Consider the following 22,213-nt stretch of genomic DNA (forward strand, 5'->3'; position numbering starts at 1 on the left):
AAAAAAAAAAAAAAAAAAAAAAAAAAAAAAGTCATTTCACTCCAGTGCTCAGAGCACACGAAAGTTTTCTGCTGTCTTTGAAACCTTGTTTGCGAATAGCTTGAAGGAGACGTGGCCCAAGGGCTTGCCATTGACAGTGATGTCAAAGAACACATTGGGGTTGACCATGGCTGTAGTACGGGGCTCTCAATGGCAGTGGCATCTGCCAACTCTGCCACATTTTTTTTTTGAGATGGAGTCTCACTCTGTCACCCAGGCTGGAGTGCGGTGGCACAATCTCAGCTCACTGCTTCAAGCGATTCTCTTGCCTCAGCCTCCTGAGTAGCTGGGATTACAGGCACATGCCACCACGTCCGGCTAATTTTTGTATTTTCAGTAGAGATGGGGTTTCACCATGTTGGCCAGGCTGGTCTTAAACTCCTGACCTCAGGTGATCCACCCACCCTGGCTTCCCAAAATGTTGGGATTACAGGTATAGGCCACTGCGCTTGGCCAACTCTGCTAAATTTTAAGGACCCAGGCCACGTGTCACCTCTTTTCCCTGAATCCCTTGCAGGAAGACATCTTTTGCATCAGGATTCTTTGAGTTTTCATAGCACCTTATCTGTGAATCTCTTCAGGCACTTATGTTTGTTGAATTAAATTATTTGTGTTTTTCCATTTATACATTCGCTCAATCATTCAACTATTAAAAATACCCTGAGTATCTTATTCAATCAACAATTCCTTAAACATTTTTTTTTTCTTTTTAGAGACAGGTTCTCACTATGTTTCCCAGGCTAAACTCAAATTCTCTTGCCTCAGCTTCCCAGTTAGCTAGGACTACAGGCACACGCCACTATCTGTAGCTTGCATCAACAATTCTTAATTGCAAACTCTGCGTAGGAAGAACCCATACTCAGTTCCTTTTGTATCTACCAAAGAAGTAGCATGATGCTCAAGTTGAATTTAGAAGGGACGCAGGAGATAGGAAACTGGCCTGGAAGGAGAATGTCTTCCAGGCTGGGTCATGATGGGAGAGGACCGAGGAGAGGATAGGGAAGGTGGGACAGCACCAGCAAAGGCACAGAGGTGGGAAGGACATGGTCACTTCTGTGAATGATGCATGCAACACAGTTTATGGTTTTGCTGAACTGAAGCATTTGGAGAGTGGAGTAGTAGAAAAGTATTCTTCATGGTTAATAACGGGAAATTACTAATTTACTATGGACAAACAACAGACCCAAGGTTTTGGATGTCTAAAGCATTGAAAGGGAAATGGGAATATTGTTCTTCTCATGCATGTGAGGCAAGTACTTTGCTAAATATTTTGTTAAAGGCTAAAAGGGATCCAGAACCCAGTAAGAATCAAGCCCTTCACTCAAAGAAGAGGGGCCTTCGTGGGAGAGTAGAGACTTCACAGGTGGAGAGGGGCAGAGAGGTGCTGTTCTGCATGGGTGGAAATCATCTTAACCAAAGAGGAATCAGCCATGGGCGTTCCATTTTGAGAAAAAGTGAAGAGGAACACCGGAAGAAAAGTCTGAAAAGGGAGGCGTGGAGATCCGTAGGAAGCCCAGATTCCAGGCTGAGGATTTCATGCACAACATAGGAGGCCCAATGAAAGTTCTGGAGCAGGAAAATCACAGAAAGCAATATGGGGCCACTCCATTTCACTAATGGGGAAAATGAGATTGCCAGGTATGACATCAAGGTCCCCTGCCAAACTGGCAGAGCCAGAAACAAACTTAGCTTTCCAGGATCCTCCCAGTCATTTCTCGGGACCACTGTTCTCAAACATAGACATCTACACCATATATATTTTTGGAGTGACTTACCATTTTCTTCTAAGTACACTTCTGAGCTGTGACCAGATCTTTCTCTTCTGAGAGTCTTTCATAGCATACTGGGGAATAATTTGTGTTGGATGAATGCATGCGGTATCTTTCATCTGAAGATCTTAAGAAGCCTTAATGACAACCAAGCTTCATTAATTCTATTTTGCGTATGAGGCAACTGACTCACAGAGGGGTTCAGCAATTTTCTCATTCACCCTGGGAATTTTTACCAGAACCATAAATGAAACTTAGGATGAAACTCTATTTCAAAAACCATTAAACCCTGAACCCTTTATAGTAGAGGAGTTTACAAAGATAATGACACCTTTGTATTGCAAGTTCACTCCTTTATTCTGTTGTTAAATCCTGGCTTGTGTGGAACAGAGGCAACTCACTACAACAAGGCCAGCCCGAGTTGCTGGCAGCGTGAAGCAAGATGGGAAAAATTGTTACATGTCTTATTGGTGATGGCTGGACCATTCACAGTTTGTTGTTTTCACCCATCCATTCCTCAATTCGTTTATTCACTCCATGTGCATATGTGAGTCCTTATTACATCATCTGTAAAATGGGCATAGTAATATTACTGTAAGCAAAGGCTGTTTCGAGAATTAAGATAATCTCTATAAAGCATGCTGCCTAGCACATAGTAAGCCCTTAAAATAATAATTATTATCATTTTAAAAAAGTAATTACAAAAGCCACATGGTCAAAAGACAAAAATGGTCCTTTTCCAGCCCTAGCTATGGGTGGAGAGGATAGAGCTGCATCTGAAGGTTGAATTAATTATTGAGGAAGAGGCAGTTCCCTCAAGTCAAAAACTGACATTGAGGAGATGGATCTCAGAGAAGAGAAGGAGGTCTGGACCCTCAGTTTGGGTGACGAAGCGTCAGAAGGGCTAGGAAGGCAGTGTTGGGTAGTGGATGTCAAATAGACCCTTGGGAATGAAGAGCCAGAGAAAAGAAATTCATATGAAACAGAGTGGAGCTTCTAAGTTCTGCAGAGCAAGCCATGAACAGTTATGGTACAATCCAAGGCTTATCCATTTTTAGGCCAGCCTGGTTAAATGTCCTGTATTTTCTATGTTTACTTTTCCATTATTCTTCCTTACTATTGAACAAAAGTTTCTGTCCAAGTTCCTGCCTGTCTCACCTGTGCTCAGGACACACTGGTTACTCTGTTAGAAAGGAGTAGTCAATCCTGGACAGAGTGGCCTAGCAGCAGGAAACACAGCAGGAGTTCCATTGGAGGAGCAAGCCCAGGGAACCTCCTTCCACAGCTACTTCGGCATGAGCTGAGCTGAGTGTTAGGAAACTGCCATTTCCTCATAGCCTGTTGCAATTTCAGTATTCTGTGTGCCTAAAAACTGGGTTGGAAATCCTCTTTAACACAGATACAAAACCCAGAAGCTGTAGAGGACAATATCACCCAATTTGACTGTAAAACAGGTAAAAACTTGTGTGACAAAAGATACCAAAAAACAAAACTGAATGACAAGCAACAGATTGGAAAAAAATCTTCACAAACTCTAACAAATTTTAATATATTCTATTATAATACAATAAGGAGGAATATCCAAAATACAGAAGGAGCTCCTATAAATCATAAAAAAGAGGCAAAACTAATGGATAAAAGATATAAACAGGTAATTTCAAAAGAAATAGATACACAAAATGGCTATCTTCAGTAGCAATTAAGGGAATGCAAGTTAGGACAAGATGTCTTTTTTTTTTTTTTGCCTGTTTTATTGACAAAAATTAAAAATATTTATAATATTGAATACTGGGAAAGGTGAAGGGAAATCGGCAGTTTCTTCTATTCATGCTGAGAACGTAAACAAGTAGAGTCTTTTTAAGGGACAGGTTGAGACCTGGCGTCATGACTCACCCCTGTAATCCCAGCACTTTGGGAGGCTGAGGTGAATGGATCACTTGAGCTCTGGAGTTCAAGACCAGCCTAGGCACCAGGACAAAATCCTGTCTCTACAAAAAATACAAAAATTAGCCAGGCATGGTGGCATGTGCTTGCAGTTCCAGCTACTCAGGAGGCTGAGGTGGAAGGATCACTGGAGCCCCAGTGGTGGAGCTTGTAGTGAGCTGAGATCTCTCATGCCACTGCACTGCAGCCTGGATGATGGAACGTGGCCCTGTCTTAAAAAAATAAATAACAATAAATAAAGGACAGGTTGGCAGTATCTGTATTTATAGTATGCCTACCCTTGGTTACAACAACTCCACTTTTAGGAATCTAAACTATTCAAATATGAATGCAAAAAGTATACAAGGATGTCAATGGATCATTGTGACAGTGAGAAAACATGAATACTATCTAGCATTGATTGAGGGCCAGCGCATTTCTAAGCACTTTATAACAAGTATTGTGAGGACACCGAGACACACAGGAATTAGGTAACTTGCTCAGGGTCACACAGCAAGTGTGTATTTGGGCCAGGATTTTGGCAATTGTTTCTTAACCACTATGCTCTCCAATAGAGAATAATTACAGTGTGTCACATCCAAACTGTGGAGTAGAGGACAGAGGAATGAAGGAGATCTCTGCCTACAGACATGGACATGCCTCTGGGACATATTAGTAATTGAGGGAAAAAACCGAGTTGCAAAACACTATGATATGGTATAATTACATGTATGTGGGGAAAAGGTAATGCATGCATATTTAATACATATGTATCAGGGCAGATAAAGGCCTTGGGTGATATAAGAATGTGTGTGCAAGTAGAGTTGGAAGAGTGATTTTTTAGATTATGTTCTATATATTTCCAGTTTGTTTGAACTTTTACAACAACCCATTTGTGTATTACTTTTGAAAACAAGAGTTGTTGTAGTAATCTCCCCCCTTACCCCATCCTGCAAAAAGGTTTAACTCATATTAAGAGATTTGTTTTCTCTTCTTCCAGGTAGACAATGGGATAGGTCTTGGGTAAAAATCTTCTGTACCATGACTTTTTCTGGTCTATGTAAATGAGTATATGTAGAAGATACCCAGGATATATATCTTGTTGATCACTACTCTTAAAATACAGTTTTCGGCCAGGCGTGGTTGCTCAAGCCTGTAATCCCAGCACTTTGGGAGGCCGAGGCAGGTGGATCACGAGGTCAAGAAATCGAGACCATCCTGGTCAACAAGGTGAAACCCCGTCTCTACTAAAAATACAAACAATTAGCTGGGCATGGTGGTGCGTGCCTGTAATCCCAGCTACTCAGGAGGCTGAGGCAGGAGAATTGCCTGAACCCGGGAGGCGGAGGTTGCGGTGAGCCGAGATCGCGCCATTGCACTCCAGCCTGGGTAACAAGAGCGAAACTCCGTCTCAAAAAAAAAAAAAAAAAAAAAAATACAGTTTTCATGGCTTCCTGTTATTCCAACCAAGCTACACACATCCAGTCAAAATTAATTTGGAAACTGAGAACCACACAGTGGTTTTTTTTGTTTGCTTGTTTATTTTGTTTTTGAGATAGAATCTCACTCTGTTGCCAGGCTGGAGTGCATGGTGTGATCACAGCTCACTGCAGCTTTGGCCTCCTGGGCTCAATGGACAGGCCTCTCTGCCTCAGCCTCCAGGGTAGCTGGGACTACAGGTGCACACGACCACGCCCTGCTAGACATAGTGCTCCTTTTGCCTTGCATATCATTTTGCCATCAGAAAAAGAATCCATAATCATAGATTATCTCATTATTTTGCTCCAGTGCATAAGTGGGAGTGTCTAGCTCTCTCTGTTCTCCTGGTGGCCTGTGTGGAGGTCTGAATGAGTAACCCAACACACAGACTTAAAGGACTCTTTGGATGCAAAGCCAGTGTTATTATCTGAAAGGAAAAAGCTGTATTGGCTGGATCATCCGCTTCCTGAATGAGTCCAAGTAGGGATGGCTTCAACTAACCCAAAACCAAAGAAGAGGCTCCAATTAATCCAATTGTTTGGATCAAAATGCGACTTTTACAAGGCTGAGGCTTTACCGTATCTGCGGGTTCATCTCCGACATGCGAGGGAGACAGCTCGTAACATTCTTATTACTTAATGGATATCAGATTGTTGCTTTTCCGAGTTGTTTTTCCATTTTTTGAAATTTTAATGTGTTCTTAAGCATCTTTATAGAAAAAAAATCCCATTCAATTAAGAACTACTACTGTATTCTCTGGTTCTTACAGCTGCTCATTTTACATAGTTTTAGTGTGTACAAACGATTTTTTTTGTTTCATTTATTTCTAATATACCTTCTCATGTTCTTGCCAAAATTTCATGTTTGACAGTTGCATACCTGCCAGGATTCTTGCTGTTAATGTGACGGCCCTTGTTTGGGTTACTCAGTTGAACAACTGGGCCCATTCCCAGGTTTTGGTCATCACCAACATTGTGAATAGCCCTGCTGTTAACATCTTTCCGCAAGTTCTCCCCCTCCTTCGCCCTTTGGATCATTTCCTTGGAAATGTACTTCCTTAAATGGGTTTACTGGGTCAAAGGGGCTCTAAGAACGGTTTTATAGCTCCTGGCACATATTTTTCGGATTGCGCCCTGGGCGGATCTGAGCGATGGCACAGGCCGCAGAGAGGGCTGGAATGCGGAGGAGCGGCCCCGATAACCACCCCTTTTCCGCCCCCCAAAAGGAGAGGACCCGGCGAAGGCCTGCGGCTGGAAAGCGTTTTTCTGGTGTTCTCCCGCTCTCTCGACGTGGTTAGTGTCTACACCGGGCAGAAACGCTTTCAGGATCCCAGGCCGTCCTGCCCCAGGACCAGCATTCCACTCGCTTCCGCTCATTCGGAATCCCCGACACCCAGGGCCCCCTCCCAAGCCCGTCTCGAACCCCCCAGGTCCTGCGGCCCCTCGCGGGCGCCGAGCTCAGTCGCTATTATTTTGGCGCGGGTGAGGCGAGGCCCGCATAGCTGCGCGCTGAGTCAGCGGGGGCAGGGGCGGGGGGCGCGGACGGGCTCCCCCCAGCGCGCGACTGCGTCGGGCCCGGCGTCGGGGTTCAGCCTCGGGGCGGCGAGGTCGTCCCCGGGGTCGCTCGCAGGGTCCGGCGGAAGGGGCGGGGGTAGCGCGGCAGGACCGGGGTCGGGCGCGTTTCCCCTCCCCCAGCAGGAGCTCGGCTGTGACTGCGCGCCTGGCCATTCGCCTCAGAGAACCCCGCCAGGGGGAGGAGGCGGGGGCGGGCGAGGAAGGGGCGCAGAGGAGAAAGCGGAGCGGGGCAGACGCAGGAGGGAAAAGAAAGAGAGGAAGCGCGGCGCGCGGGGCGGGGCAGGGCGCGCGCGCGGACGGGGCGGGGGCGCGCGCCGGCGGCCACGGGCGGAGGGGCTTGTGGGTAGCGGCGGCGCGCGGCCGGAGACGGGCGGCAGCGCGGGAGTGTGTGCGCTGGGAGCGGGGTGAAAGACTGCAAGGCGGCCGGCGGCGACCATGGCAGCGGGCCGGCGGCGGCCGTAGTGGCCCAGGCCTGGACTTCAGCCTCCCGGGGCCCCAGAGGGCGGGGCGGCCCGGGCCGCGGCGGTGGCGGCGCCACTTCCCCGCTCCCGCCCGAGGACTCCTGCGGGCGCTCGCGGCGGACCAGCGGACCGGCGGCGCGAATCTGACTGAGGGGCGGGGACGCAGTCTGTTCCCTGCCGCTCCCGGCAGGGCCGGGCCGGGCGGGCTCCTAGCAGTAGCCTCGGGCAGGCGACCGCCGCTGAGACCCGAAGCCGGAGCTAGAGGCGAGCGGTGGGCCCGGGTGGAGTCCCGGCCGAAGCTGGTGTTTCGGGGGCGGCGCTAGGCCCCTAGGCTGCCGGACCTGAGCGCCAGGAGCCGGAGTGCGGGTCTGGTGGTGGCGGCATGAGCCGGCCCCCGCCGACGGGGAAAATGCCCGGCGCCCCCGAGACCGTGCCGGGGGACGGGGCCGGCGCGAGCCGCCAGAGGAACCTGGAGGCGTTGATCCGAGACCCTCGTTCCCCCATCAACGTGGAGAGCTTGCTGGTAGGTGGCCGGGGCTCCGGAGTCTGCTCGCAGCTCACACCTCAGATTCCCTCTCCGCCCAGCCCTCGGTGCCCGTCCGCCCGTGGGGAGGGGGAGGTCTTGCCCCACCCCGCCCTGCTTCCGGCAGCCGGGACCGGAGACCGAACGCTTCGGCCACCAAGTTCCCAGAGTAGCGACCCGCCTTTGAGTCCACACTCTACCTCCTGCTGGAGCTGGTGTCATCCCCGGCTGCTCCTTTCTTGCAGCACTGGGAGGAAACACCCCTCTTCTCCTTCCGCCTACCCACTCTGTTTGGGAGGTGGGTGGAGGACTGGCCATGCTTCATGCCCCAGGTTAGCCGGTTTGAAAGTGTCATGCTACGAGGTGACTTGGTGCGAGCAAAGGAGAGAGAAACCTGATGCTGGCCCTGTTGCGGGTACCCACTGGGGTACATGACAAAGAGCTGCCCTCACTCTCTTCTTTTAGTCTGAAATCTTGGAACACATAGCTAAAGTTTTGCTGTTTTCATTTGCGTTTGAACATTCCATACTTGCCATTTAGTACATTTTAATTGCTGTAAATTTAATTTCCCAAGATTGCTGCGCCAGAGCCAAAGACGTCTGAATTGTGGAGTAGAATAAATCTCTCCTTTTCATTGCGTCTCTTTCCTAAAACGGCCTTTGAAATCCAAATTAATAGCACCGTAAAGGCTGCTAATTGGCTCTTGATTAAGAAAGCATGTTTTACAAAATAGAAATGTACCGTAGAATGTTGGCTTGTTTATTTTTGTTAGGATAGAATGCTGGCTTATTTCGTATTTTTGTTAGGATAGACGATTGTATTTCGCAATTTGAGTACTGTGCAGTGTAGACGCATTTATGGGAAAAGGGGGTGTGGACTTTTACCCTGGGGAGAAGAAAAGTGAAAAAGTTACTCTGCATATTAAAATGACTCTGGAAGACTAGAATTAGGGTGGGAGGTCCTTAGATCCGTTAGACATTCTGTGTTGGAATGCAGATATTCTGTTCCCTGTTGGGATAAACCTTACTATCTGATGAGAAAAACTGCCTCCTCCCTTTCCAGGGATGGACGGACTGACTTGTCGTCAGAGGCGGTTGGTTATCCTTTGAAGTTTGAGGCATCGTTTGCAGAGTGACTCAATCCTGTTTGGTCAAAATGCAGGAACTGACTTAAGCTATGTGTGTATTTCTGCACAGTGCACAGAAAGTAGTGATGTGCTATATTGTGTAACTTGTGTGTGATATTTTACTGATTTTCAGGTCAGTGTGCTCCTGTGTTTTCATGGGAGCAGTTTTTGAAAGTCTTTAATTGGGAGTAAGATTGGTTGCATGGATGGCATAGCTTTTCCTAGGCTAACGCAGCGACTCTGGGCTGCACTCCAGCATTTTCGCTTTGGTGTTTTGCTAGCAAAACTTTGACCTAAGGCCAGAAAGTTCAGTTAAAAATAGTACAGCGAATCTCAAGTATTCATCAGGTTCATGCTAAATCCTAGATCGAAACGTTTTGCAATTCACTTTGATATCTTAGATCTTTAATGATATTAATCATAATTACTAGAGTTATTCCGAGCTTGAATGTAAGGTAGTTTATACATGTAATATGGTCATGCATTTTTTATTACTTTCTAAATTATTAAAAAATGAGGGCTGTTTTTAAAAGTGAAACGTTTTACATGCTCAGAAAACACTTATATTAAGGTGACACATTACTGATACGAGAGCTGACATCAGATGCTGATGATTTGACAGACTGTTATTTCTGCTTCTGGTTGATTAAATATGCTTGAGGTGCAGTAAACCTTACCAAGCCAAAAAGTGTCCTTTATTCCTTTGGAATAAAGTTCCTGGTGCTTCTGTTGCAAAATTGATAAACTCAATTTTTTAAAAGTAATAATTTTATAATTTATGTATACTTTATTGTATGAAATATTGGAAAGAATTAATTTTTTGTTGTAGCATATACAGAATTTACCATTTGTAACTGTTTTTAAGTGTACAGGTTAGTGTCGTAAATAACATTCACATTGCCGGGCGCGGTGGCTCAAGCCTGTAATCCCAGCACTGTGGGAGGCCGAGGCGGGTGGATCACGAGGTCAGGAGATCGAGACCATCCTGGTCAACATGGTGAAACCCCGTCTCTACTAAAAATACAAAAAATTAGCTGGGCATGGTGGTACATGCCTGTAATCCCAGCTACTCAGGAGGCTGAGGCAGGAGAATTGCCTGAACCCGGGAGGCGGAGGTTGCAGTGAGCCGAGATCGTGCCATTGCACTCCAGCCTGGGTAACAAGAGCGAAACTCTGTCTCAAAAAAAAAAAAAAAAAAAAAAAAAATAACATTCACATTGTTGTGCAGCCATCACCACTATCCATCTCTGGAATCTTTTCATCTTTCCAGACTGAAACTGTAAATTAATGTTTAAAAGGAGTTATAAAAATTATATTTCCTGAAATACTGGTGAAATAATGGCTGGTATCACTTTAAAGATCTGAAATCTTAGCAGTTAGTTGCATTTCACAATTGGTCATTGTTTTACAGCATATGGCATTTATTTTTTGGTTTTGCCATAGAAAATAAATATTTTGTCTTTAACAGAAAACTTAAAGGAATATAATTTAAAGCAAACACAGCTGCGACACTAACTTCAGGAGCTCAGAAAGTACCATTAAAAGTTGTATACTCCTATGATGACAAAAGAAGATGAAGTACACTAGAAATTCTTGTATGATGCTTTCAGTAGGCTATGCTTAGAAAGTAAAACTCTGTAGGAAATAAAGTTATATGAGATAACATGTAAAGTGCTTAGCTTAGTGCTTGGTACATCACAGTGCTCATTGAATTTAGTTCACTTCTCCTGTGCACATTTAGCATGTTTTTAGTTAATTGCTTTAAATTTTCTTTTCAAAGGAAAATGGTTTTATTTGCAACTATTTCTTGCTACATAATTTTGAGTGAGTGGCATCATTTGAATTTGCCATCAGAAAAGTGCTAGCAATCATCAGGCACAGATAGAGCTGGATTTCAAAACTAAAGCAGTGTAAAGATGGCATTCTCTTGTTTCTCTGCAAAGGCTCATTGCTTTATGTGGGTCCTTAAATTAATCTGAAAAAAATATATCTCTTTTATGGTTGCAGATTGTGAGCTGCTTAGCATTATTTAGAAATAGAGTTTTGAGAGGTTTGCTTCTGTACTGCTGCTTTTTTTTTTTTTCTTTTCTTTTTTTTTCTTTTTTTTTGGAGGCAGGTCTTCAGTGATAAGCTTTTGTAGATTTGAAACCTTTGGGTAAATACCTATGTTTTGTTGTCAAGACTGGCTTCTCATATTGCTTACCTATTATGGTAAAAAGAATTGTGTTTCAGGCTTTGCTAAAGAGATGTTTTTCTACAGGTCTGTGCTTTTGAGTTTTGATTTATTTTACTATTTCAAAGAATAAACAGTCACAATAATCTGTAGAACTCATGCTTGGTAAACTTGTTTCTTTATGAAGGGTTTGGCATTTATAGCATAAATGTGATTAATTTACTTTAAAACTTGCATGTTGATAGGAAATTTTTAAAGAAAGTGAGTTAGCTAGGGAGGTTTAAAAAAAGGTGATGTAGGGCCGGGTGCAATGGCTCATGCCTGTAATCCCAAAACATTGGGAGGCCGAGGTGGGTGGATCACGAGGTCAGGAAATCGAGACCATCCTGGCCAACATGGTGAAACCCCGTCTCTACTAAAAATACAAAAAAAATTAGCTGGATGTGGTGGCGCACACCTAGAGTCCCAGCTCCTTGGGAGGCTGAGGCAGGATGATTGCTTGAACCCAGGAGGTGGAGATTGCAATGAACCAAGATCGCGCCACTGCACTACATCCTGGGTGACAGTGCAAGACTCCATCTCAAAAAAAAAAAAGGTGATGTATGGAACTCACTGTTGACATGAAGCAAGTGCAGGTCCTCAACCCCTTATCCACAATTTTTGATATATAAAAAACCCTAAAAACCAAGTTTTTGATAAAACATATTTGATGATAACATCTGACCTAATCTGACATTAGAACATTTGTAGTCTTTTCTCTTGATGTAAATAATAATACCTTTTGCTAGAGGAATATTAATGTATTTGATTTCAGGGTGCTGCCCAGATTTTCAAGCGAGTTTTAGAGAATACACAGTATATGTACTGTGTACCATTTTAAAATCCAAGAAATTCTGAATTTGGAAACATTTTGGTCCTAGGGTAAGGCCAATGTAGACTAAGTAAGGAAAATGCATTAGTATTTGCATGTATTTTATTAGTATTTTGCATGTAATCTATGCATATCCTCCATGTGCTTTTTTTTTTTTTTTTTTTTTTTTTTTTTTTTTTTTTTTAAGACAGAGTTTCGCTCTTGTTACCCAGGCTGGAGTGCAATGGCGTGATCTCGGCTCACCGCAACCTCCGCCTCCTGGGTTCAGGCAATTCTCCTGCCTCAGCCTCCTGAGTAGCTGGGATTACAGGCACGCACCACCATGCCCAGCTAATTTTTTGTATTTTTAGTAGAGACGGGGTTTCACCATGTTGACCAGGATGGTCTCGATCTCTTGACGTCGTGATCCACCCACCTCGGCCTCCCAAAGTGCTGGGATTACAGGCTTGAGCCACCGCGCCCGGCCCCTCCATGTGCTTTAAGTCATCTCTAGATTACTTATAATGCCTAACAGTATGATACTGTTTTTTTTTTTTTTTTTTTTTTTTTTTGAGATCACTCTTTCGCCAGGCTTGGAGTACAGTGGTACAATCTTGGCTCACTGTGATCTCCACCTCCCAGGTTCAAGTGATTCCTCTGCCTCAGCATCCCAAGTAGCTGGGACTACAGGTGTGTATCACCACGCCTGACTAATTTTTTTATTTTAGTAGAGACGGGGTTTCACCATGTTGGCCAGGATGGTCTTGATCTCCTGACCTCATGATCTGCCTACCTCAGCCTCCCAAAGGGCTGGGATTACAGGCTTGAGCCACTGTGCCCAGGCTGTATTGTTTTCAGTTTGTACTTTTAAATTTTTTTCTGAATATTTTTGATCCACAGTTGGTTGGATTCATGGATACAGAGTCCTAACTGTATTATATATTTTGGCTTGATTTTTAAAAATGTAGAGACAAGGTATTGCACTGTTGCTCAGGCTGGGATACAGTGGTGCAGTAATAGCTCACTGCAACCTTCTACTCCTGGTCTCTGTGATCCTTCCAACTTAACCTCTTGTGTAGAGATTACAGGCCTGTGCCACTGTGATTGGCTAATTTGTAAATTTTTTGCAGAAATGAGGTCTTGCTGTGTTGTCCAGGCTGGCCTTAAACTCCTGGCCTCAAGTGAGCCTCCAACCTCAGCCTCTGAAAGCATTGGGATTAGAGGCCTGAGCCACCTGCATCCAGCCTACTTTGGCTCTTAATACAGCTGCTATGAATGTTTTTATTTCTTTTAGATAAATATAAATACCTTGTGGTGGAATTGCTAGGTAAACTGCCAGGTCTTTTTATGAAGTAGTTATTCCATTTTACACTCCCACCAACAATACCTGAGCGTTCCAGTTGCTCCACATCTTCCCCGACACCGCTCTTTAAAATTTGATTTTGATTTGCATGATTTCCATTTCCCTCATGACTAATGATACACTTTTTCTTGCACTTACTGGCCATTTGTATATTTTCCTTTGTGCAGCATCTGTTTAAAGCAACATATTTCCATTTTTGCCCATTTAAAAAAATTGGGTCATTTATTCATATTTATTATTGAATTATACAAGTTCTTTTATATATAAAGAGGACACTGTCAGATACATGTTTTGCGAATGTTTTCTCCCAGCTTATGGTGTATCTCTCTTTTGTTTTTTTTTTTTTGAGGCAGAGTCTCGCTGTGTTGCCCAGGCTGGAGTGCAGTGGTGCAATCTCAGCTTGTGGGTTCAAGTGATTATCCCTCCTCTGCCTCCTGAGTAGCTGGGATTAAGGCATGCGCCACCATGCCCAGCTAATTATTGTATTTTTAGTAGAGATGGGGTTTCACCATGTTGGCCAGGCTGGTCTCGAGCTCCTGACCTCAACTGATCCACTCGCCTTGGCCTCCCAAGGTGCTGGGATTACAGGCATGAGCCACTAGGCCCAGCCCCATATGTCTTTTTTTAATCAAAAATTTTAATGGTTACTGTTTTCTGTTCAAGTAATTATTGCCATCCCCATGTCCTGAAGATATTCTCGTTTGCTTTCTTCCAGAAGCTTTTTACATTTAGGACTAGGATACATTTTAAGCTAAATTTAAGGTGTGGTGTGAATTAGGGGTTGAAGTTAATTTTTTTTCCCCACATAATTATCCAGTTATCCAGACTATCCAGCACCATTAAAAAAAAATTTAAGTTTTCTCATGGGATTGCTTTGGCACCTTTGTTAAAAGTCAGTTAGTTTACTGACAGTTGGACTTTTAAATTTCCTTTTTTTTTTTTTGAGACGGAGTCTCGCTGTTGTTGGCCGGGGCTGGTGTACAATGGCACTATCTCAGCTAACTGCAACCTCCGCCTTCTGGATTCCAGCAATTCTCCTGCCTCAGCCTCCAGAGTGCCTGAGATTACAGGAGGCTGCCACCATGTCTGGCTAATTTTTGTATTTTTAGTAGAGATGGGGTTTCACCATTGTTGGCCAGGCTGGTCTCGGACTCTTGACCTCAGGTGATCCACCCCCTTCAGCCTCTCAAAGTACTGGAATTACAGCATGCCTGGGCAAATTTGATTGTTTACCACCTTAGTAGCTACATCAGATCGTCAGTCCTGGTTCTGTTGTTTAACCCAAGCTCATTTCAAAAGTCATTTTTTGGCTGGGCACAGTGGTTCATGCCTGTAATACCAGTGCTTTAGGAGGCTAAGTTGGGAGGATCACTTGAGCTTAGGAGTTCAAGACCAGCCTGGGCAACATAGCAAGATTTCTCACCTCTACAGAAATAAAAAAGTTAGCCAGGTGTAGTGGCACATCTTGTGATCCTAGCTGTTCAGGAGACTGAGGCAGGAGGATGGCTTGAGTCCAGGAGTTTGAGACTGCAGTGAGCTATAATGGTGCCGCTGCACATCAGCCTGGGTGATAGAGTGAGACCCTGTCTCTGGGGGAAAAAAAAAAAAAAAAAAAAAAAAAGGGAATTTCTTTCTAGTTTCACCTGTACCTGAAGGAAATGGTCAACCAAATATGGCTTAGAAGGAAACATAGATTTTATTTTTTGAAGTGAAGAAAAATTTGTCATTTTTTAAATTATAAAAATAATATGCTTTTATTGTGGAAAATTTAGGGAGCATAGAAGGATATAAGTAACTATAATCTCCTTCCCTAGAGATAATTACTGTTTAACATTTTGGTGTATATATCTTAAATTATATATATATGTTAAAATTTATGCTATTCATGTACTTCAATTCATCTTTTTAAATATTTAGTGAATAGTATGAGTTTTATGTAGTCAAAGTTATCAGTCTTTTCACTGTAAAGTGATTTATGGCTTAGTGGTCATGTTTAGGAAATCTCTATTACCAGTATTATATCATCATATACCTGACTCTCTGTTCTCACATGGCTTTCTTTTCATTGATATTTTCATTTCATTAGGAATTCTGATGGAAAGTATGAAGTAGGAGTTCAAACATCATATCAGGAGATTGAGATTTGTCTAGGTAGTAGAATTCCCAAAATATTAATTGGGAGTTTCTGTTTAGATCTCTTTATTATACTTTCTATTTGGAGAAGGTAATGATTATAGATTTGGTCTGTATTTGAGCCTCTTGAACTTATTCATGAAAATACTACTCTATAACTATACTTAAAACTGTAATCTGTGCTGATATTAAAGATGTAAATTTACATATATAAACATGTATATATGTATAAGCATTTATATACATATATAAACATATATATGTGGGCTGTTAGTGATAAGGATTTCTGGTGGAGAGAATGTGGATGATTCAGAGCAACTTTAAAATAATATAAAAGAACATTTTCCATTGGTGGGCTAGCATATTATGTGGAGCTTAATATTTAATAAATTGATGTGAAATCATGGTGCAATTAGGGCTCAACTAAAGCTATATTCCATCTTTGATTGGGATCATTCTTCTTCTCATCTGTACTCCCCCCCACTTTAAAGTATGATTAAATTGTATAATATTCTTGCAAATTCTGCAGTTAGGTGTTCTAAATGACCCTCACATATCTTTTAAAAAAGTATTTGGACCACAATAGTTAGCATTTCTCTCATTTCCTGCCTTCTCCCCCACACCCCCGTGTGTATATGTATGTGTCAGTTAAAGGGAAATATTCAGATTCATTTTTAGTTCATTGTTGATAATATTTTGAGAAATGTTTCTAAGTCCAGGAATGATTTTATGGGTTGGTGCTTCATTTTGGGTAAGGTATGAGCTGTTTGTTCAGATATCTAAAGTGCTTTATAATTTATTTTTGTTATAGTTGATCACTTAATATTCAATGTCTGAATTTCTTTATTCTCAAAAAGAGTTTGACCCCAGATGTTTTTTAGTTATAAAGCAAGTGATAGACATTTTATTTTCAAGGTATTGTAGACTTGGAACCATTTCTAACATTTAATTATTGAGCTTTCTGTGCTATGGAAATGAATTAGCAAAGTGTTCTGTAGCAGTACTTTATTTAGATAGAAACGGGCCAGAGCAGGGCTGTTGTTGTCTTAATTACCTGGACGATTGTGTTGAGGAATGCTTAATACGCTAAGCATTGCCTTCATATATGCTTCTTGGCTTTTGAGTTTATTTTTATTTAATGCGCAGAATACAAGCTCTTTTAGGACATGGGTCTTTTGTGTTTTCTTATTCCGTAAATATCTGTTGAATGAACTAACAGTTTTTTTTTTAAATAACAAGAGTGATAACCTGTAGAAATATCTCTGCTTGAAGAGGTAATAATTAAAATACTTCCCAGATAAACATTTTGATATGTGTTTCTGTTACTTAGTTCTTTTTTTTTTTTTTTTTTTTTTTGAGACGGAGTTTCGCTCTTGTTACCCAGGCTGGAGTGCAATGGCGCGATCTCGGCTCACCACAACCTCCGCCTCCCGGGTTCAGGCAATTCTCCTGCCCCAGCCTCCTGAGTCGCTGGGATTACAGGCACGCGCCACCGTGCCCAGCCAATTTTTTTGTATTTTTAGTAGAGACGGGGTTTCACCATGTTGACCAGGATGGTCTCGATATCTTGACGTCGTGATCCACCCGCCTCGGCCTCCCAAAGTGCTGGGATTACAGGCTTGAGCCACCGCGCCCGGCGGGGTCTGTTACTTAGTTCTTATCTATCCATAGGAAACAAGAGAAGTAAACAGTAACATAAAAGAACGTAACATAACATATGTAGTCAGGCATCATTGTTTACTAGCATTGCTGGTTCTTTTTAGTTTCAGCTGTTTTATTGATGTATAATTTATGCACCATAAATTTCTTCCATTGTAAATGTACAATATAATGATTTTTATAAATTTATAAAGTTGTGTAAGCTCCACAATCCATTTTCATTACCCTTCTAAAGTTCCCTTGATGCTATTTGCAGTCAGCCCTGAATCCCAACCCCAGCCAACCACTGATCTACTGTCTCTGTAATTTTGTCTGTTCTATAAATCCCATGTAAGTGGAATCATAAAATATACAGTCATTTCCACCTGGCTTCTTTTACCTAACATAATGTTTCTGACGTTCATCTGTGTTGCAGCATGAATACTGTGTTCTTTTAAATTGATGAGTAATATTCCATTGTTCTGGTTATACCGCATTTTGTTTATGAATTCACCATATGTGAGGGCATATGTTTTCATTTCTCTTCAGTAGATTCCAAGAAGGGGGACTACAAGGTCATATGGTAAATTTATGTTTAACTTTTGAGAGACTGCAGACTGTTTTCCGAAGTAGCCCTACCATTTTACATTATCACCAGAAATGTATGAGGGTTTCAGTTTCTCCATATCATCACAAAACACTTGGTATTGTATGTCATTGTAATTATAGTCATTGTAGTGCATTTTACCAATGACAAATGATGTTGGCCACTGTTTTATATGCATGTTTTGCTTGTTCTTTTGATTTTTGCTAATGTGTCATGTGTATGGTCTAATTAGAATCAGTATATTTAAATTGTTTTTGTTTTTATGCAAGGAAATAATATGGTAATCAATTGGTGAAGAAGTTTTATTTTGTATACCACAGGCCAATTCCAGTGTTGGGAATTCCAAAAATAGAATACAAATGCAGATCAGAGTCTTCTGAATGTGGAATTATCCTACTAATTAGTGTTTACTCTTGAAAGACCTACTAAGCATTTTTAAAAAACCTTGTTATGATACTTTTTGCCTCCAAGGAATGAATTGAGTCTTGCTGATCTGTGTAGGCTCTTTATTTTTTTAAATAAAAAAATGTTTTTTAAAAGATGGGGTCTCCCTCTGTTGTCCAGGCTGGAGTGCAGTGGCGTGATCATAGCTCACTGCAGCTTAGAACTCCTGGACTCAAGCAGTCCTCCTACCTCAGCCTCCTAAGTAGCTGGGACTACAGGAGCACACCATTTCACCTGGCTAATGGGTAGGCATTCATAACGGCAGTGGAGTCTACTAGTTGGGTTATTTCTAAGCTACAGATGTTAGGGGCTTCTGACATACATATGGCTTTTACATGCTTTTTTTTTTTTTTTTTTCAGTTCTACTTTGTGTTCATCTTCCCTCTTTTGATTGTTTTGAGCATGTTAGGTGTAAGCTTATAAACTTACTTCCCTTTTTTTTGACAGAGAAGAGATTTTATCTTTATACTTCTCTGTTAAAAGTTATTAGTATTACTTTGATAATTTGGTTCATATAGAGGGTTGGTGTTATAAGCACTATTACACTTGTCTTTTGGCTTGTTTTTGAGTATTCATTTTAATTTACCTCACAGATACAAAGTTCGTCCGTTCTTGTTCACAGGCGGCATTAAATGTTGACTTGTGGGATTGCATTATGTGCAAATTTTTGCATCTTATCCAACATACTGTGTTCTTTTCAGGTTTAAAAACAGCCTTATTTATGCATTCTGTATCAGTTTGTGATTCTGCTGTTTTGCCTTGTGTTTAAGTATGATTCCTCTAGAAGTTATACTCAGAATATGCTTACTGAAATTGAAGGTTTCTTTTTAATTTTAGTTTAGATAAATGTAATTATTTTGAGTTTTTATTAAAGATAACTACATGTGGGACCTTTTTTTTTTGAACAGTGAAGGAAACTCAGAAAAATCATTCTTCTTAATATTATTTTTTTGAGATGGAATCTCGCCCTGTCACCCAGACTGGAGTGCAGTGGCGCCATCTCGACTCATTGCAACCTCTGCCTCCAGGGTTCAAGTGATTTTCCTCCCTCAGCCTCCTGAGTAGCTGGGATTACAGGTTGGTGCCAGCATGTCCAGCTAATTTTTGTATTTTTAGTAGAGATGGGGTTTCACCATATTGGGCAGGCTGGTCCCGAACTCCTAACCTCAGGTGATCCACTCGCCTTGGCCTCCCAAAGTGCTGGGATTACAGGCATGAGCCACTGCACTCAGCCAAAAGTAATTATTTTAGTATTTAAGATGCTTCTCTAATATATTCAGGATGGATTTTAAACATCTTTGGCTTTAAAACCAAAAGGAAAAGAAAGTGTATTAGCACAGTTGTCATGAACTTGTCATGCCTACAGTTGTCATGCCTACAGGATCTAGTGAAAAATGTGTTTTTGTATGTTGAAATCCCTGTGAAAATATTTCATGTATTAAATATGAAAATATTAGTCTGATTTTGAAAAGTGTATCACCTTTTTCAGATAAATTTGTTATTTTAGAGTTACAGTTTGTGGGATTTTTATCTCACGGCTAACAAAACTACCTACTCTTGTGGCCATGGCACAGTTAAACAATATGTGGCTCTAGAGTAACATATAATAAAAGTGTCTTTAAAGTTCTAAGGATTTATGACATTTTGTCTTTTAAAGTATATCTATTGTTTTCAAATAATTGCTGAATAGAAAGATAATTAGAAATGTGAAATCTGAAACTAGGTGATGTTTCTTTGACTGAATATATTTCTGCAGTTATCTTTAGAAGTGTGTTACAGGTTATTTAGAAACATTTTTATTGGGATTATTTTTCTAGTTAGAAACATTTTACAATCTGGTATGATGAGAATTCCTAATTTCATAATATCTCAGTGTTGTACAAGATGCTGTAGCATTTCTATCTGTTTGAAAAAAATGCAATTAATTTGAGACTTTATGAGTCAGCTATGACATGTTCGTGCTAAAAATATTCTCAGGCATTATTTCTTGCTGTAGCTTAAATGGAATGTGCAACTTATGGTTGTAACAATTAAAAGTAGAGTATGGATAATGTTTTATGTTGTTATATTCATGTTAAAGAAGAATTTAATCACAAAAGCAAGAGAAAATTTAAAGAATTTAGTCACAAAAACAACGAGAAAACTTACCTAAAGGATTTTGCTGATGGTTTTGAAAAATAATTTCTGCTGCAAGCATTTTTTTTTTTTTTTTTTGAAAAGGGAGGCTGTAAAGTTATACATTTTTGAATACATCCTGGAAAACAGATTGTTTTCCATATTTAAGACATTTCCATAATAGGAGAAAAGCAGATGATACAAATAAAACTAAATTTAGAACTAATAAAAGGAAACTCTAGTACAAAATTGGCTTGTGAAATTTTCTTCTGAGGGGAGTCATAAAATATAACAGTGAACAAATTTTTAAAAAGTTACCTTTTTTTTTTTTTTTTTTTTTTTGGAGATGGGATTGATCCAAGCTTTTAGCATAGGGAAATTTTGTCTTTCAGAATGATATAGAAAATGTCAATACTTGGCATAGTGTTTTAGTGTGTTTCCCCCCTCTTTTAAACAGAATTATTCAGTTTGACTCTAGTTACAACAGATTGTGAAATAAAAGTTTAAAAATCTGAATAATGTCTTATTTTAAATGATTTTCTACTAATAACATTGCACTAAAGTAAATACATAAGGTGGATCCCTGTTTGATCTGATTAACATAGGAAGGTTAAAATGAATTTTTTTTTCTTTAGGGATCCCCTCCCCCGACCAAGGTAGTGAAGATGCACAAAAAATGAAGGAAAATGATGTGAATTTTTAATTTCAAGTGTATTTTTAAAAGAGAGAGTAGTATAGTGGAAAGAACATTGTCAGAAAAGCTAAGACTGGTGTTAATTAATGAGATGTTCTGCTGATTATCTTCATGATTGTGAGTAATTTATAGGACTATCTGCCTTCAAGGAGTTGTTAAGAAGAAATTCAGTGAGAAGCTAACGATATGTGCCAGTGTTTTATAAACTGTACAGAACTTTAGCTTTTTTACGCAGCTGAAGAACTATGTGTATAACAGCCTGTGTTGTATGTGTCTATCAGTGTTTTCCAAAAGATATGTGTGTACAAAATCAACTCCCTGATATCTATCTAGCCTGTTCCCCCTACCCCCTCAAAAAAGTAGCACGTTATTTGGCACATATTAGCTTCCTCAAGTGTTAAATAAATGAATGAAAATTAGTTGGCATTTTTGTGTTCTGAATTTACTGAGTGTGATTAGTTGCATTGGGGTTTTGGATGGACCTTTACAGTCTGAAAGAATAGTAAGACAAAGTATTGGTGGCGTTTATAGCTTATAGATAATGGGCTTTGGGGATATAAGTTTCTTATCAGAGATGTGAAAGGGAAGGGTGTGAGCAGAGCCAGGGATGGAGGCAGTCTTCACTGATAATCTGAATATACTATGTTTTCCTATATTCTTTGCCCTGTGTCTTTCTGGAATACTCTGTCTCCTTCTCTGCTTTATCAGCTTACCACAAAAACAAAATCAACAAAACAAACTTAATTTTTAAAATTAGGTTGTTTTTTCTTTCTGTTATAAACATTGCTGCAGTGAACATAGTTATAAATATTTTTGTGCACATATGTGAATATTTTTATAGATATTAAGAAACGGAATTGTTAAAGGGTATGTGCACATTTTAAAATCTCCAAATAATCTCAATTATCTTTTTAAAAGGCTTTAGCAAGTTGAACTCCTCCAGTAGAGATGAGAATACACAGAGTTCCATATTTTTGATAGGCTGAATATTATCAGCCCTTTATATTATTTCCCAATCTGGTAGTTTTGTTAAAAGCCAGTGTATCCCTTTGTTTTTATATATTTTTAAATATTTTACTACAGATGAGATTAAGTACCTGTTGTTATTCTTTCCCAGGTTTTAATTCTTTAAGACTCATCTTAAATTTTTTTTCCCTGTGAGGTCTTCTTTCATTTCCTCCTCACTTCTTCCCCCAACCCCAGGCAACTTCCTTCTCCCATTTGGTCACATGGTGCTTTGCACATGCCTCTGTTGTAAGTGATTATAATCATATTATGATTATTTATTTATTTTCCTTTTCC

General features: G+C 40.9%; 1 protein-coding gene, 1 long non-coding RNA gene and 1 pseudogene across 9 annotated transcripts in view; 1 reads left to right on the forward strand and 2 right to left on the reverse strand.

Annotated features, from left to right (window-relative positions):
* Positions 1 to 168, reverse strand: part of LOC116561921 — a 1,012-nt pseudogene extending 844 nt beyond the window's left edge.
* A 1,976-nt stretch (positions 169 to 2,144) lies between these two features.
* Positions 2,145 to 8,235, reverse strand: LOC116562025. The gene is made up of 2 exons (XR_004273713.1): positions 7,969 to 8,235; positions 2,145 to 2,375 (listed from the first exon to the last, which is right to left on the reverse strand). It is a non-coding gene; the product is annotated as an uncharacterized LOC116562025 (long non-coding RNA).
* ROCK2 (Rho associated coiled-coil containing protein kinase 2) overlaps positions 6,345 to 22,213 on the forward strand; it is a 151,841-nt gene continuing 135,972 nt past the window's right edge. For 3 of the 8 annotated variants that reach the window (XM_032294113.1, XM_032294114.1, XM_032294116.1), the window contains exon 1: positions 7,165 to 7,768. In XM_032294113.1, the coding sequence (XP_032150004.1) occupies positions 7,628 to 7,768 (141 nt within the window). In that variant the 5' untranslated portion in view covers positions 7,165 to 7,627. Of the gene's footprint in view, positions 6,503 to 7,148; positions 7,769 to 22,213 lie in introns of those variants that run through there. The other 5 variants (XM_032294115.1, XM_032294118.1, XM_032294122.1 and 2 more) reach the window with 4 other exon arrangements.

Source organism: Sapajus apella, unplaced genomic scaffold (genome assembly GCF_009761245.1).
Source record: "Sapajus apella isolate SASKATOON/1434 unplaced genomic scaffold, GSC_monkey_1.0 scaffold31, whole genome shotgun sequence".
Lineage (NCBI taxonomy): Eukaryota > Metazoa > Chordata > Mammalia > Primates > Cebidae > Sapajus > Sapajus apella.